The 18050-nt window shown below is 40.6% G+C and overlaps 1 protein-coding gene across 3 annotated transcripts in view; it reads left to right on the top strand.

Moving 5' to 3' along the window:
* The window catches only part of pds5b (PDS5 cohesin associated factor B), a 45170-nt gene that overhangs the window by 979 nt on the left and 26141 nt on the right, over positions 1-18050 (top strand). Inside the window, exons 1-7 of one of the 3 annotated variants that reach the window (XM_046862485.1) lie at positions 12774-12793; positions 12889-13015; positions 13119-13322; positions 15887-15973; positions 16068-16165; positions 16767-16893; positions 17520-17600. In XM_046862485.1, coding sequence (XP_046718441.1) covers positions 12908-13015; positions 13119-13322; positions 15887-15973; positions 16068-16165; positions 16767-16893; positions 17520-17600 — 705 coding nt within the window. In that variant the 5' untranslated portion in view covers positions 12774-12793; positions 12889-12907. Of the gene's footprint in view, positions 1-12773; positions 12794-12888; positions 13016-13118; positions 13323-15886; positions 15974-16067; positions 16166-16555; positions 16636-16766; positions 16894-17519; positions 17601-18050 lie in introns of those variants that run through there. The other 2 variants (XM_046862484.1, XM_046862486.1) reach the window with 2 other exon arrangements.

The raw sequence follows: 18050 nt of genomic DNA, 5'->3' as shown, positions 1-18050 counted from the left end.
GGTGGGTGTGTATATGAATAGGGGCTATCAAGTCAAGTGCTTGTTGCAAGGTTATAAAGTGACGTAAGACATGCATAATCTGGAATGTATTGATAAATTACTGTCTGTGTGTATGTTTGTGTGGACGTGTGTGAGTATACAAACAGTTGAGGTTGATAAGGGTTATCAAACCAAGTACTTGGGCTGTTGGTTATAATGCGACATAAGACATGCATAATGTGGATTTGGTGTTGTGATCACTATGTGTAGGTTTGGTGTGTGTAGGTGGGTGGGTGTTTGAATAAGAGTTATCAAAGCAAGTGTTTGGACTATTGGATGGTTATAATGCGACATAAGACAGGCATAAGGTGAAATTAATGGTGTGACTATATAGATAAGGGGTGTGGGTGTGTGTGTGGATGGTTTTATTACTATGGGATATCAAGTCAAGTGCATGGACTGTCTGATCATTATAATGCGACATAACACATGCATAATGTGGAATTGATAGTGGTCCTATCTCTCTTTGTGTAGGGTGTGTTCTTGGGTGGGTGTATGAATTGAGGTTGACAAAGCATGTGCTTGAGCTGGAGAAGGGTTGTACTGCGACATAAGACATGTATAATGTGTAATTGATGGTGCTACTATCACACTTTGTAGCTTTGAGGTGTGAACGTGGATGTGTATATAAATAGGGGCTATCAAGTCAAGTGCTTGTTGCAAGGTTATAAAGTGACATAAGATATGCATAATCTGGAATGTATTGATAAATTACTGTCTGTGTGTATGTTTGTGTGGACGTGTGTGAGTATACAAACAGTTGAGGTTGATAAGGGTTATCAAACCAAGTACTTGGGCTGTTGGTTATAATGCGACATAAGACATGCATAATGTGGATTTGGTGTTGCGATCACTATGTGTAGGTTTGGTGGGTGGGTGTTTGAATAAGAGTTATCAAAGCAAGTGTTTGGACTATTGGATGGTTATAATGCGACATAAGACAGGCATAAGGTGAAATTAATGGTGTGACTACATAGATAAGGGGTGTGGGTGTGTGTGTGGATGGTTTTATTACTATGGAATATCAAGTCAAGTGCATGGACTGTCTGAGCATTATAATGCGACATAACACATGCATAATGTGGAATTGATAGTGGTCCTATCCCTCTTTGTGTAGGGTGTGTTCTTGGGTGGGTGTATTAATTGGGGTTGACAAAGCAAGTGCTTGAACTGGAGAAGGGTTGTAATGTGACATAAGGCATGTATAATGTGTAATTGATGGTGCTACTATCACACTTTGTAGCTTTGAGGTGTGAAGGTGGGTGTGTATATGAATAGGGGCTATCAAGTCAAGTGCTTGTTGCAAGGTTATAATGTGACGTAAGACATGCATAATCTGGAATGTATTGATAAATTACTGTCTGTGTGTATGTTTGTGTGGACGTGTGTGAGTATACAAACAGTTGAGGTTGATAAGGGTTATCAAACCAAGTACTTGGGCTGTTGGTTATAATGCGACATAAGACATGCATAATGTGGATTTGGTGTTGCGATCACTATGTGTAGGTTTGGTGTGTGTGGTGTGTAGGTGGGTGGGTGTTTGAATAGGTGTTATCAAAGCAAATGCTTGAACTGTTGGAGGGTTATAATGCGACATAAGACAGGCAGAATTTGTAAGTAATTCATCCATGTTGCTACTATCACTGTGTATGTGGGTACAAACATTTGGGGTTGAATAGGGGTTAAGTCAAGTGTTTAGGCTGTTAAAGCGTTATAATGCGACTTGAGACATGTACAATGTGGACTTGATCGTGTTACTATCACTCTGCCGGTTTGGGGTTGGGTGGGTGGGTGGGAGTGTGTGTGTGTGTGTGTGTGTGTGTGTGTGTGTGTGTGTGTGTGTGTGTGTGTGTGTGTGTGTGTGTGTGTGTGTGTGTATCAAATTAATTATGGTTATGGGTGTCATAATGTATAATAAGACATGTATAATGTATAATTGATGGTGTTGCTATCACACTGTATGTGTGGGTGTTGGAATAGGGGTTATTAAATCATGTGCTTGGTCTGTTGAAGCGTTATAATGCAACATCAGGCATGAATAATGTGTAGTTGATTAAATGATGGTGTTACTTTCACCCTGCGTGTGTGTGTGTGTGTGTGTGTGTGTGTGTGTGTGTGTGTGTTTGTTTGTACTCAAACATTTGGCCTGGTCTATTGAAGTGTTATAATGTGATATGAGACCTGCATAATGTGTAATTGTGATATGTACCGCTTAGATACACTTTATCGACAAAAGATTGTGGACACCTGACCATAAGATTAATGCGTGCTTTTGAACTTCTCATTCCGCATTTATTCCACATTAGCTGTCAGAATAAGCTCCACTCTTCTGGGAAGATCTTCCACTTCCAAGATCTTTTATGTAATGCATATCTTCATGGAGCTGCCTTTGTGCACAGGGGTATTGTCGTTCGTCTTCCTAGTTCAAGTGAAGAGAATTTCATACCACTGCATAAGTCTAACAACGTCCTCATATACACTTGTGTATCTCCAGCCATTGTGGAAACAGCTTGGGAAGATCTACATATTGATGGAAATGTCAGGTGCCCCAATACTTTTGTGGATAAATACATGTAAATGAGCTTCTGGGGTTCAGGTACTGCTTGAATTTTATTTCTGCCCTGGGTCCAGATCCATGATCACGTATGCATGTTTCTCCTCACGCTGAGGAAAATAAGATGTTTACTGCTGCTTGCACCGTATTTTTAGTGACCCTGAGATATTAGATACTTAATGAAAAGACAAAAAATGGCCTCCTCTGTGTTTTTATTGTGTAATGACGTGTGGATGGTAGACAGGGAGATGGACAGCTGGATCACTTTATTCATTCCAGGGAAAAATGCACATTGGAACATGACCATGCGATGCAAACCTCCAGCTTTGTAGAAGATACAAATCACTGGGAACTCGTGTCTCCTCTGGAAATTGGTGAGAGTTTTATCACAGAGGACACTTTTATCACGATTTTATTTGCAGTGTCTCTCTGATAAACTAATACAATCTAAATAGAAGCAGTGGAGACGTTCTCAAAGTGCAGCCCAGTTTTGTGGTAGCTCAAAGGTTAAGGTTCAGTGTTACTGATTGGAAGATCATGGATTCAAGCCCCAGTATGGCTAAGCTGGCACTCTTGGGCCCCTCAGCAAGGCCCTTCTCCCTCTGTGCTCCAGGGGCACTGTATCATGGCTGACCCAGTGCTCTGACCCTAGCTTTTTCACAACACTGGGACATACGAAGAAAGAATTTGATGGTGCTGTAAAGTACATGTGAAAAGCATGAAGCTTTCTTTCCTTTTTTCTTTGAAATGTATTGCACCCTCTGTACACCTCAACCCAGTTTAACAGTTGTGACTGATTTTGAGTGAAGCATAAGACAATCAATACCGCCTGAGCCTTTTTGCTTCGATGTGTATAAAATCAATGGCAGGCAGTTCTGGTGGCTAATGGTGACCTTGCATTCGTTTTTTTTTTTTTTTAGTACATACTTTGTGCCCAGCTTGTGTGTCTGCAATGCTAGAATTTCAGCAGAAAGGAATTCTATGAACTGAGTGCTGATAACAAGCCAGACAGTCCCTCTCCTCTTTAGTCCGGAGGACGTGGTGTCCATGATTTACCCTCATTTGTGGATGACATGGCAAACTGTGTTCATGTGAAAAAATTTCCGGAGGTGTTTTTTACCGAGCCTATGAAATGATCTCTAGTGCATGATCATGACTGTTTTAAATGCAGTGAGAAGTGAGGGTCCGAAAATCACTGGAATCCAAAGTTGACCTTCTCCCGTGTGAAGTTTTCTCTGAAAACCTTTCATCATATTATGTACTGCAGTGGTTCCCTAACACAAGTGGTTTGTGAGATGGAGGAGAAGAAAAAATTATGGAGTGAATTAGTTGAAGTGGTAGATGGTGTACCTAGGAATGAAAGATTGGTGATTGGGGCAGACTTTAATGGGCATGTAGGTGAAGGGAACAGGGGTGATGAGGAGGTGATGGGTAGGTATGGTTTTAAGGAGAGGAATGTGGAAGGGCAGATGGTGGTAGATTTTGCTAAAAGGATGGAAATGGAAGTGGTGAACACTTATTTTAAGAAGAAGGAGGAACATAGGGTATAAGAGTGGAGGAAGGTGCACACAGGTGGGCTATGTAGGAGATGCAACCTGAAGAAGATTGGAGACTGTAAGGTGTTGGCAGGGGACAATGTAGCTAGACAGCATTAGATGGTGGTCTGTAGGATGGTTTTGGAGATGAAGAGGAGGAGAGTGAGAACTGAAAAAAGAAACTGAAGGAGGAAGAGTGTAGTGTGAGGTTCAGGGAAGAGGTTAGACAGAGGCTTGGTGGTGGTGAAGAGGTGCTGGATGATTGGACAACTACTGCAGGAGTGATGAGGGAGGCAGCTAGAAAGATACTTGGTGTGACATCTGGAAATAGAAAGGAAGACAAAGAGACGTGGTGGTGGAATGAGGAAGTGCAGATAAGCATAAGGAGAAAGAGGTTGGAGAAACAGAAGTGGGATAGACAGAGTGATGTGAAAAGTAGGCAGGAGTACAAGGAGATGAAGCAGCAGGTAAAGAGGGATGTGGTGAAAGCCAAGGAAAAGGCATATGAGGAGCTGTATGAGAGGTTGGACACTAAGGGAAGAGAAAAGGATTTGTAGCGATTGGCCATTCAGAGGGACCGAGCTGGGAAGGATGTGCTGCAAGTTAGAGCAATAAAGGATGGAGAGGGAAATGTGTTGACTAGTGAGGAGAGTGTGTTGAGAAGGTGGAGGGAGTATTTTAAGCAGCTGATAAAAGAGGAAAATGAGAGTGAGAGAAGGTTGGATGGTGTGGAGATGGTGAAGAAGGAAGTGGATAGGATTAGTAAGGAGGAAGTGAAGGCAGCGATTAAGAGGATGAAGAGTGGAAAGTTGGTTGGACCAGATGACATACCAGTAGAAGTGTGGAGATTCATGAGGAATGGAGGAGTGTGCTGGTACCGATCTTTAAGAATAAGGGAGATGTGCAGACCTGCAGTAACTACAGGGAAATAAAGTTCAGTCACACCATGAAGTTATAGAAAAGAGTAGTGGAAGCCAGGCTGAGAGAAGAGGTGACCATCTGTGAGCAGCAGTATGGGTTTTATGAAGAGGAAGAGCACCACAGATGCATTAATTGCTTTGAGAATGTTGATGGAGAAGTATAGAGAAGGTCAGAAGGAGTTGCATTGTGTATTTGTCGATTTAGAGAAAGCGTATGAAAGGGTGGAGAGAGAGGAGTTGTGGTATGGTATGAGGAAGTCAGGTGTGTCTGAGAAGTATGTGAAGGTGGTGCAGGACATGAACAGTGTGACAGCAGTTAAGTGTGCAGTAGGAACGACAGACTGGTTCAAAGTGGAGGTTGGACTGCATCAAGGATCAGCTCTGAGCACTTTCCTGTTTGCAGTGGTAATGGACAGGTTGACGAACGAAATAATAATAATTTAAAGCCCAGCACACACCCAGCTGATGGTCAGCTGAATCGGCAGCGGATCTCATTGAAAGAGAACTCAATTGGGTAATTGCCTTAGACTTGAATAAGCCCACGAGAAAATCACACGTTTTTCACATGATTGCGGCAGGTGAAAACGCTGCTCGCTTTATATATTTACAGTTTTAGCTCTTCCAGTTCCCTTGTTTGGGTGCAGAATAGACTCCTGCCACCTGCTGGAATAAGAGAGTGGAATAAGAGAGTTATGTTTGGTGTATCAGATGTGTTAAGGTTAATCGGACAGCCGATCGAACAATCGAACTCTAGTGGAAATGATGAGCTATTTAAATGTTTTATGTTGAACATTATTCTGAAGTTGTTCCCCAATTTTTGTAGTCACAGTTTTTCTCAGATTGGTGAAGCTCCTCCCATCTTTACTTCTGAGAGACTTTGCCTGTCTTAAGATGCACTACCCAATCATCTTACTTACCTGTTGTCAATTAACCTAATTAGTTGCAAAATGTTTCTCCAAATGTTTCATTTTAATAACACTTACTTTTTCCAGACTTTTTCTTGCCTCATCTTAAAATAACCTTCTTTTTTCCTTGGCTGGTTTGAATCTCTTGGGATTTTCGGATTTAAAAAAAAAAAAGGGTTCTTCGGAGTTTGCTTAAAATGGCGCAATGGAAAGAAGTACGTGAGGTCAGAATGCTTAGAGCTGACAGAAAGGCTTAAAAGGACAATCATGGTGAACAGAAAAGCATCTCAGAATGCAGTGCATGGCAAACCTTGAGGTGGATTGACTACTGAAGTGCAGGTGGTGATCATGTTGGGTTCCACTTTCATCAATCAGGAACAGGCTCACCAAAGCTGGACAGTTGAAAGAAAGCTAAACATAGCCTCGTCTGATGAACCTGTAATTTTAATGAAAAACCCAGATGATAGTCAGAATTCTGCATGGATCCATGGACCCATTCTGTTTCAACACTCCAGGCTGGTGGAGGTGGTGTAGTGGTGTGGGGAAGGAATCTTTGGCATACTTGGAGTCAATTAATACCAACCAATCATCACATAAACGTATCCAAGTCTCGTTTCTGACCATGTGTATCTGTTCATATCTGTTAAAATGGATGTATTCGCTAAGATAATGCACCATGACAGGAAGCAGAACGTCATCTCAGAATGGTTCTTTAGTGACCTTTCAGCGGAAAGCTTTTGGGATGTAGTAGACCAGAGTCTCAAATCAATGTTCCCAACATTAGTTAGGATTGAGGCTGTTTTGGAAGCAAAATGAGGCTCTACTTAGAATTCGTATAGTGTTTCCTAATAGGGAATTCTCAAGACTTCAAGCCGGTTGCAGTCGTCATCTTCTTTTGGCTTCTACCTTTAGGGGGCGCCACAGCAAATCATCTGTCTCCACACCCCCATGTCCTCTACATCTGCCTCTTTCAACCCAACTACTTGCATGTCTTCCCTAACCACATCCAAAAAACCTCCTCCTTGGTCCTCCTCTTTTTCTCCTTCCTGGTGGCTCCATCCTCAGCATTCTCCTACTGATATACCCCATGTCCCTCCTCTGCACATGTCCAAACCATCTCAATCTCACCTCCCTCACCTTCACCCTCACACTTGTTTCTAATTCTGTCCATCCTCATCACTAATGAAATGGAATACAGCATTATTTGATGAACAAAACAGTCATATTGTGAAATATATATTAAATATCTTTCTGTATTGGTTTGCATGGATGACCAAACTAAACGTATATTTGTATGTAAATAATGCAGTATACATTTTCCCGAATTTCTAATAAATTCCTGTTGAGTTTCCAACTTGAAATCTTTCTAATATTCCCCAGATGAATTTCCCATGGGAAGTTTCTGGAGATTTACCAGACATTTTCCACCCGTTTGCAACTTTGGTTCCTAATCGTGTTCTCAGTGAGCATAATTTACACACTTGTTTGAATCCAGAAGTACATTTTCTCCAAATCTGTCATGTCTGATATTTTGAAACAAGACCTGCTCGTGTACACAGACCCAAGAACGAGCTCATCTGATGTCTAAAGCCCATCATGTCATCATCATATTCCTCTGCCAGAACCCTCTAATGTCATTCCTCTGCTGTTAGAATGCTAAAACATCAAAATCTTAGCAGGAGCCCCACTGTGGTTGGACAAAGGAGCAGATATTGTGTTTTCCGTGTGGTTATTGTGTCTTTTGGCTCTTTTGTGTTTCTCATTACGAATTTAATTGGCACCAGGAGCGAATATATCCTTTCCTGAGAAACATCCTTTGTAGGCAGCAGGGTCTCTGTAACTACCCTGCATTTTATGGACTAGTTGTATCTACTCCAGCTTCATAAAGCTCCTATAAACCTGTCCTCATTTGTCATTCGATGAATTGGTCTCCTAACACTGATGATTAGTTCCGAATGAAAACGGTTTATATAACAGTCGTGATCTTTTTTGCTTTTCTAGCTGTTAATAGTCACATCTTTATTTCTTCGGATGCCCCTGATCCAGTGCTTAACGAGAGTCTGGATTCCTTCAGATTATTATTTCAGGCAGTGCACCATGTGTTGCTGCCTTTCAAACAAACACTGATGCTTTAAATGCTTAAATATTTTATTTACATTGTGCTTTTGCTTTGTTTTTTGTTTTTGCTTTACTGGAACAACAAAGTAAAGCATTGCTTACATGCATTCTTTGTTTTTTGAGGTATTAAACATCTGTCCATCAGGTGCCCAAGTCAAACTTTTAGGGATTTTTTTCCAGTATATTTATACGTATAAGCAGCTTTACGGGTATTAATATATATGAATTAGTCTTTATAAACGAGTCAGTGGTAAAGCCAAGGAAACGCTTCTGAGATGGTTTAGAAAGAGACCATTAGGGGGCACCAATGTCTGAATGTCCATTCATTACAGTTCTATCATTGTTCGGGTCCATCAAATGTTAGCTGATGATAAATGCAAAACTGTCCATGACAAAGGGCTTCGTGTAGAGGTCGACCGATTCATCGGTTTTTGCCGATTAATCATCGCTGACCGCTGACTGCTGGATCGACTATCGGTTAAAAAAAAAGAAAAGCGGCCTCTAGAGGCGAATCACTGACACCACATGCTGTTTGTTTTGACACACGAGATGCATTTGCGTTGTACCCAGGGTTGCAAAATTCCAGGAATTTTCAAATCTGGGAATTTTTTATGGCAATAAACTGGGAATTAATGGGAAGAAACTAAGAATTTACAAAATTGCAAGTTTGCCTATAACGGGGAACTTGAATGTAGTTTTAAAAAAAATAACTTGCAGGATCATCTCGGTTAAAACCACCAGATTTAATGCAGTTCCAGTAGAACTTCTCCCCTGCACATTCATCAGTCATATACACACAGCACACTTACTGCAGGGCCACTGAGGCCACGCCCCCTACATGCACATACATCATTTCTTGAATCCTACACACGAAATGTGAAGAAATGTTTGAGTTAGGGATGTCAATGATTAATCGACGATCGATTAATTGTCAATAAATATTTTAATCGATAAACCTTATCGACGGTCGATTAAGCATGATCACCATTAACGTACATAGTTTGAGACGTAGGCAGCTAGCTGGTTTGCCAACCGCCAAAAGAGGACGACGCACGCGGCTTATGCCAAAACATGTAAAGTACAGCAGTTGTGAAGGAAAATGAAGCGAGCATGCAGGAGTTTTTTTTGGGTTCATTTTATTTCAAATGGTGATAATGTTAATTGCAAACATTGTGCCTGTGTTTTAAAATATAATACATCAACGAGCACCATGATATATCATTTGAAAAAAGTGCATCCAGCGGTTTCCGGGACAGGATTTGATTCGACACAGCCAACAATAACCTCCATTTTAGCCGGGAAAAAGGTAGGAACTCAGAAGGCAGAAGAAATAACTAAACGACTGTGCAAAATGATTGCAAATGACATGTTGCCTATAAGCGTCACCGTAACAAAAACTTGCTGACATGGACGCACGCTCGCTACGATTTCCGCTCTATGGAAGTGCGCTCCACTCAGTCGCTAACCGCCCGAGCAAGCGCTCCGTTAATATTCCGCTGACGCTCGCCGTAAACCAGTTCCAGCTCCGACATAAAGTTTTTCTAGTAGGCCTAATTGTTTACTGTTTGTACCAAAATTCTTTTATAATTGTCTAAAATTATGCATGCTGATAAATAGCAATTATGTTTCCAAACTAATTTTTTAAATTCTTCTTAATTGTATTAATTGTATTAATTAAAATGTATTAAATATATTAATCTATCCTTAGCAAACATTCCTAAAATGCAAAAACTGAAAAAGTGTATTTGATTTTCTCTCTGCGCTCTTAAGGAAATATTACCACTCCGCTTCGCTCAGCTCATATGCCAGAGTGCATCTGAGACTGCGTTATATTAGTCATTGTATTTGAATTAAATAATTATATGAAATGATCAATCGATTCATTTTATAATCCTACTAGCCTTTAATTTACAGTAAAAACCCTTTCCTTTGTGGGAGGACGCTTGCGTTTTTAGTGTCATTGCACAACAATTCATGCGATAACTACTGTAGACGCATCTTGCAGTATGAAGGTTAACGATTAATCGATTAATTGATCGTTAATTTAAACGACGATCGATCATGAGAATTTGTCGAAATTGACATCCCTAGTTTGAGTATTTATGTATATTACTTAAATACTACATACATTTGTTTGGAAATTCTTTTTAAATTAATTAAATAAATTTAATAAAATTTTCAATCAGTATTATTTTGCATGCATGTCAGCTTATTGCCAAACAAAATGTTTGATTGTATATTAAACAGTTTATTAAAATTTCTAAAATGTTTTGAATTGATTTCTATTAATTGCCATCAATTCCTGATAAGCTCCCAAAGTTTTTGGCAATTTGCCAGAAATCTTTTCCGAACCTTTGCATCCCTCATTCATTCAGCAGATCCTCATTCATGTCAGTTCATAGCGCATTAACCAACGTTTAACAGATGAAACGAAAATGAACTCGATATAAAGATCTACACTGAACAAAATTATAAAGCGCAACACTTGTTTTGCATTTTTCATGAGATGAGAACTCAAAGATCAAAGACTTTTTCTACGTACACAAAAGACGTATTTCTCTCAAATATTGTTCACAAATCTGTCTAAATCTGTGTTAGTGAGCACTTCTTTTTTGCTGAGAGAATCATCCACCGCACAGGTGTAGCAGATGAATATGCTGATTAGACAGCGTGATTATTGCACAGGTGTGCTTTAAACTGGCCACTCTAAAACATGCAGGTTTACTGTATTGGGGGTCCAAAAACCAGTCAGTATCTGGTGTGACCACCATTTGCCTCACGCATTTTGCCCTGTACAGTGAAAACCGGGATTCATCCGTGAAGAGAGACAACGACTCCAAAGTGCCAGACGCCATCGAATGTGAGCATTTACCCACTCAAGTCGGTTTCGATGACGAACTGCAGTCAGGTGGAGACCCCGATGAGGACGACAAGCATCAAATGAGCTTCTCTGAGACACTTTCTGACAGTCTCAGCAGAAATTCTTTGGTTATGCAAAGCGATTGTTGCAGCAGCTGTCCGGGTGTCTGGTCTCAGACAATCTTGGAGGTGAAGATGTTGGATGTGGAGGTCCTGGCCTGGTGAGGTTACACATGGTCTGCGGTTGTGAGGACGGTTGGATATACTGCCAAATTCTCTGAGAAGCCTTTGGAAACGGCTTATGGTAGAGGAATGAACATTAAATTCACGTGCAACAGCTCTGGTGGACGTTCCTGCAGTCAGCATGCCGATCGCACGCTCCCTCAAAACTTGCAACGTCAGTAGAATCATGCTGTGTGATAAAACTGCACATTTTAGAGCGGCCTTTTATTGTGTCCAACCTAAAACACACCTGTGCGATAATCATACCGTCTAATCAGCATCTTGATACGCCAGCAAAGGAGAAGTGCTCACTAAAGCAGATTTAGACCGATTTTAGACACTTATCAGCTGGTAGAAACGAGCATGATGGACTAATGTGTAGAAGTTCCTGAGCCTAAATTCCCGAAAGAAGTTGCTTTTCTTCTCGTAATGGTGTGTGCCTTTGCGTCCACTTTAACAACTGCTGGGCAAGAAATGAGCTGGTTACTGAATTATTTGATTTCCTCAAAAGGTTTGGTTTTTCCTGTGAGATCTTGGCTGCAGATAGGCAGGAAGCGATTGAGCAGACCACCAGAGCGGTACTTGCGCCTTGGACTTGAGTCTTAACACCTCATTATGATGTAAACACACATTTAGAAGATTCTTTTGTTCAAGTGCTTCATGTTGAAAATGTTTGGATGGGAAGCTTAATATTCATTTTTTACAAATCTTTTGATAAACATATGCAGCGCGTGAAGGTGATTTCAAGGTCAAACCGAATCCTGGAACAGCTCATTTGATCTATCAGCTTTCTGAGGTTGCATTTCTGATGATAAAACGCAAAACGTTAAATTGCTTGTCGTTGTTTATTAACACAGTTTATTATCATTATTATTATTATTATTATTATTATTATTATTTACATTTGTGGACATCAACATTTTAGAATATTTTTTAAAACAATTCATATTTTTAAAACAATACAAAAAATGCCTGTGTGGTTAAATAATATCTAATTATTTGTATTCATTCGTATAAAATTATTATATTTAATACAATTAAAATATTTGCAAATTAAATAGAATAATTTAAATGAATGCAATACACTTTTATTATATTAAATTGAGTGATAAAATTGGCACAAATTAATTTAATAAATTAAATTAAATAGTTTATACATGGTAAACCACATCTGTGTAATACAGATGTTTTGTGTTTTACATTCAATATTACATTTTTTTAAAGATATGTTCTACTGAACTGTTCTACTCATTTTAGCAGACTTTCACAAATGCCTTCATTCCTTCCACCCTTCATTCATTCACTCTCTCGATATGCGGAATTTTCAGAATTTTCAGCTTTTATAAGAAATTCTTAAAGTTGGACATTTAGCGCAGAAGACTTTATGTTGCTATACTGGCGTAAAAACTGCAGCGATTTCCCACAGTGCACCGCAAATCGTATTTCCTGTATACGGCGTGAGCAGCCATAGTGACACTGCGCTAACTTTAGTTCCTTTTTTATACCATTGGCATTGTTGTGTATGTTTTCAAGTTTAATAATAATAATAATAAAAAAAAAGTCACAATGTTGCGAGGTGGAGACTAAACAAACTTGTGGTCCACCACTTAATACGTTCGTGAGGGACCTCGAAGATGTTTGGTATGAATACATGTACCGTTAGACCACATTTGAAAGTTCCAGGTTTGGTATCAGGTTTAACTCTAAGCGAATGTGTGTCTCTTTCTTCCTTCCAGGTTGCAGTAGTCGGAGAGCATGGCTCACTCCAAGAATCGAGCCACAGATGGCAAGATCACCTACCCGCCGGGGGTGAAGGAGATCTCCGATAAAATCTCCAAAGAGGAGATGGTCCGGAGGCTCAAGGTAACCTCAGAGCCTCATCCTGGTTTGGATATCTAATTGTTCTCTACAGCACCTGATGCTGTAAACGGTTGGGTTTGATTTATTATTTTTTTCTTTCCCATAGATGGTTGTTAAGACCTTCATGGACATGGACCAAGATTCAGAGGAGGAGAAAGAGCTGTATCTGAACCTCGCTCTGCACTTGGCCTCAGACTTCTTCTTGAAGCACCCAGATAAAGATGTCCGGCTCCTGGTGGCCTGCTGCCTCGCCGACATCTTCCGCATCTATGCTCCAGAGGCTCCTTACACGTCGCCGGATAAGCTGAAGGTAAGAGCTCCGAGACATGAAAGCGCCGCGGTTCTCGTTACTGTAATATGTTATTCTGATCTTGATCTCTGAAAACATCTGGAAGTCAAAGCTAAAGCTCGCAGCGTGAGAATTTTAGAAGTTCGGGAAAAACTGCGAGGTCAGCATATAACGTCATTTCAACATGGCCGCTCTTCTGCAGACAGCAGGACATGTTCAAGTATCATGTCTGGAAGTACCTACACTGTGTACCTACATTCTGTGTGGTTCTTCCCCAAACTTTTACTACAATCATGAAGGCACGCAATTGTAAAGGGCATCTTTGGATGTGCTAGCATGAAATTCTCCTGTTACCTGAACTAGGAGAACCAAATCCTCTTCCACAATGCCCCTGGGCACAAAGCCAGCTCCATGAACGTATGGTTCACATGGTTTGGAGTTGAAGATCTCCTGCTGTAGAGCTCTTGAACCCTATTGAACACCTTCGGGGTGAATTGGAGCACTGACCGCACGCACAGTCACATGGCGCGGCGAAGTCAGTGTGTGAAAAGGCATCAACTTGTGTGATTGTTGGTGCCAGTTCACTCTTTGGCATCTACAGAATGGATCCATGGACCTAACCTGCCTAAACATTCCAGGCTGATGGAGGTGGTATAATGGTGTAGGGAAGGATTTTTGGTCTGATTGTCTTAGAGAAGGAAGGGGGCGGAGTTTCACAGACAGGGGTGTTTATACGGCGCTATTTGTAACTAATGTACTGAGATCAGACATCCAGTTTGAACGCTAGCTATGTCTCCATCAACTCTAAGTAGTAAACAGGAAGCTCATTCTTTGCTTAATCTTATTAAAATTGATGAAGATGAGACCTCAATTATACATAAACACTCCGTAAGATCACCAAGGCTCGACTTCTCTGGTTTCATTCGACGGATGATAAACGAGTGCATATCGTATAAGAAACGTAGAGGATACGCAGCAGTGCTTCCACCTCGCTTGTAAAAAATCGCTTCGATCCTGTAGCCAGATTACACCTTTGATGAGCTCTTCTCAAACCTCATACAGCCATGGTTCATCATGGATTTTGGCAACCTCAACCCCTTCATGTCACTCCCGGGGAGAAGGCGGTCTGCTGAGCGAGAGTGACTTTCTCCAAACTCTTTTCTTCTCCAAGTGTTTTTTTGACCTTGTTGGAAGCAATGTAGGTTCACTCATCACTCATCTACTTAATGAATGTGATTCATTCTTTCTACAGTGCCTGGCAAAAGTCTGGAAACACCTGCTCTTCTATGGTTTTTGAGACCCGTTAATGTTCCTTTTGTTAGGAAAAAGGCAGAAACACAAAATTGGTGGGAATGATTAAACGTTCTGTGGACAGATGAACCCTGACATTTTTAGTTCCAAAAGAAACACACTTATGTAAGACAGAGAACAGAAGAAATGTTAGAAGTTAGCAGACTGCCTCACACCCACAGTCACACATGGAGGTGGAGATATATAACAGAGTCTGTCATTACTTTAAGAAAGGAATTCAGTAAAATCCAGAACTTTAAATGTATCCCCACGTGCAGTCGCTAAAACAATGAGGCTCTCATGAGGACCGTCCCAAGGAAGTAAAAGGAAGACCAAGAGCTACCTCTGCTGCAGAAGAATTACCAGTTTCAGAAACCGCCAAATTAACATCGATGCTTCTCTGCGTTCAAGTGGCAGACATAGTTCATGAACATCTAATGTTTAGAGGAGGTTGTGTGAGTCAGGCTTTCATGGTCGAATTGCGGCAAAGACACCATTACTTTGGAAGAGACTTGCTTGGGCCAAGAAACACAATGGATTGATATTAGATTAGTGGAAAGCTATATATTGGTCTGATGAGTCTGAATGTGAAACCTTTGGTACACATTGGTACTGATATACGAGGTGGTATTAATGTTTCGAGACTAGCTCTGTTTACAAAAAAGTACTTTATCAATCCACGTTTACACGCCTATACACCTTCAGAATAGTCCCCTTCTACAGCAATACAGCGTTCCCCGAGTTACTGCCACTTCTGGAATGTGTCTTGGAAGTCTTTTTTTCGAAGCGTGTCTTTTGTGATTTCCGGGTTTCTGGATCCCCGCAATGTTGTCCAAACATTCATTTTCGGGAAGAGGGCGAAGTTCTCAGGAGCCAAATCTGGCGAGTAAGGTGGGTGCAGAAGTAAGATCGTGTTGATTCCGGGCGAGAAACTTGCATGGGAGAGCTCGGAGGACAGAAAAGCCCCAGTCACGCAGTTCTCGAAGTACACAGGACGATGTCTTTTGACCCGCTGACTTATTACGGTCGGTGCTCCCTGTGAGTGTGCGAGCAACCTTGTGCTGCCATCTGTTGGCGTGTTACAAAACTAGTCTCAGCTTTTTGATAACGTATATAGTTTTATTTATTTATTTATTTATTTATTTTCCTGCTTTTATGTCCAGTGTTAGACATCCAATGATTGTTCAGTCCACTTGAACCTTATCGTCTCTGCATCTGGAGAATTAAAAATGTCAACCCCAAGCTTCTGTTCCCTTCATTTTTTTTTTTTTCTTCTCCTCCGCCATTTCTCCCAGGATATATTTATGTTCATCACCCGGCAGCTGAAAGGATTGGAGGACACTAAAAGCGCACAGTTCAATCGATATTTTTACTTACTGGAGGTACGTGTCGTCATGATTTCCCCTTTTTATTTCTGCGTTTATTTTTAGTACTACTTCTACTGTCTGTTCACCTTCTGGTTCCCCTTCCTGACAGAATATCGCTTGGGTGAAATCCTATAACATCTGCTTTGAATTGGAGGACAGCAATGAAATCTTTACTCAGCTGTACAGAACGCTCTTCCAAGTGATCAAGTGAGTCTCGGCTTCCATCGTGAAGTGCGTGCAGAAATCCTACACACACACACACACACACACAACAAAACGCTCATAATTCAGAACAGCTGTTTTGTAACGTACAGCGTACTGATGTAAATGGAAAGCTCTGGCTTATTTATTGTGCTGTAACGAGCTGCCAGCTGCTTGTCCACCAGTGTTCTTCTACGTTTGACAGTTGGACGTGTGTGTGTGTGCAAGCGTGTGTGTCCCAGATGGGTGTGCTGTGTGTTAACGGTTAGTCATCTCAGCTGGAAATGTTCTCGCTGAGGGAAATAACAGTGGCGCAGTCACTAGCTCATGTGTTGATGAATAAAATAGAAGCTGCAGATGCCTCCTGCACACACACACACACACACCTCACACACCTGCAGAAATACATCTTGGGTGCAGAGTATGTGCATTTTCCAGATATAATGGTTTAAGTGGCAGACAGACATAAGTGCATCGTGAGTCATCTTTGTTTGCTTCTTTTCTTAGTAAGAGATAACAAGAAGGTTCTCCACCTGTCCTGGAAGAGTTTTTGGTGTTGCTGACGTGTGTGTGTGTGTGTGTATGTGTTTTATTTTTCTGCAAACAGTAACGGACACAATCAGAAGGTGCACATGCACATGGTGGACCTGATGAGCTCGATTGTATGTGAGGGAGACTCCGTTTCTCAGGAGCTCCTGGACACCGTCCTGGTCAACTTGGTTCCAGCACACAAGGTACCAATCTGCAATCACAGGATTGATTATGGATCGAACCCCACGTATGTGTTAGTGTTAATCGTGTATATAAACTAGGGTATGCTCTATATGGACAAAAGGTAATCAACACCCGAGTCTTTATTTACTGGAACCTCCACTCTTCTGGGAAGATGTTCCACTGGATTTTGTGGAGATTTGTGTTCATTCAGACACAAGGGTGGTAGTATAATCAGATACTGATGTAGGTGAGGTGAGGATACCAGTTCATTTGCATTCATCCCAAAAGTCTCCTCAGGGAATAAGAGAATTTCTCAGGGAACTTCTAACCCTCTTAAATAAGGTCATTTTGACCTTTTTATTGTTATATCTGTTTCAAATTCTGTCTCATGCTTTATAGATCTTTCAGTCTTGTGTCCTGTCTGTCTGATTGTTTCTTTCTTTCTTCTGTCTGACTAAATATACCACTTTAATTAAGTTGATTTAATCAGAGCTCTGTTTTGTTATCTGGTGTATCCAATTTAATTTTTGGATTATTCTGTATGTACTAGAGATCGAGTGATTGAAACGTTGTCTAATGTAGTTAGAAAGTAATTTAAAAAACATTTGTGTTTCAGAAATGATAAAATTATAATTTTTTCCCTCAGAATCTGAACAAGCAGGCGTACGATCTGGCCAAAGCTCTGCTGAAGAGAACCGCGCAGGCCATCGAGCCTTATATAACCAACGTGAGTGTTTTCTTTATTTTTTTAAATATACAGTCTACCCGATACTCGCGGGGGTTACGTTCTCTGATCCCTCGTGAGTAACAAAAAATGGTGACGTTTTGACTCTCCTTTTTGATGGATGCTTTTTCAAGGGGAATTGTACATGTACTGTAGTTTTACAGTAGTTTTACAGTAGTTTTACAGTAGTACTGTAAAAATGTGAATCAATTGTTTTATTTACTACTTTAAATGAAGATTACAATAATTTTTTTTTTATTTGTATGTAATTTATTAGTTCAAACTCTGTGTGTGTGTGTGTATATAAAAATATATATATAAATAAAATATGCACAATATACCACAAGCTTTCTTTTACATCATCCAGTGTCGTGTTTTGAGTTTGTAACAAGCTGCTGCGGTTAGGACGAAACACTGGCCCATGATTCTCCTCATTAACTCCCACAGGACCAG

This window comes from Silurus meridionalis, chromosome 12 (assembly GCF_014805685.1).
Source record: "Silurus meridionalis isolate SWU-2019-XX chromosome 12, ASM1480568v1, whole genome shotgun sequence".
NCBI classification, from domain to species: Eukaryota; Metazoa; Chordata; class Actinopteri; order Siluriformes; family Siluridae; genus Silurus; species Silurus meridionalis.
The sequence above is the reverse complement of the archived record's forward strand: the minus strand, read 5'-3'. Positions and strand labels throughout refer to the sequence as shown.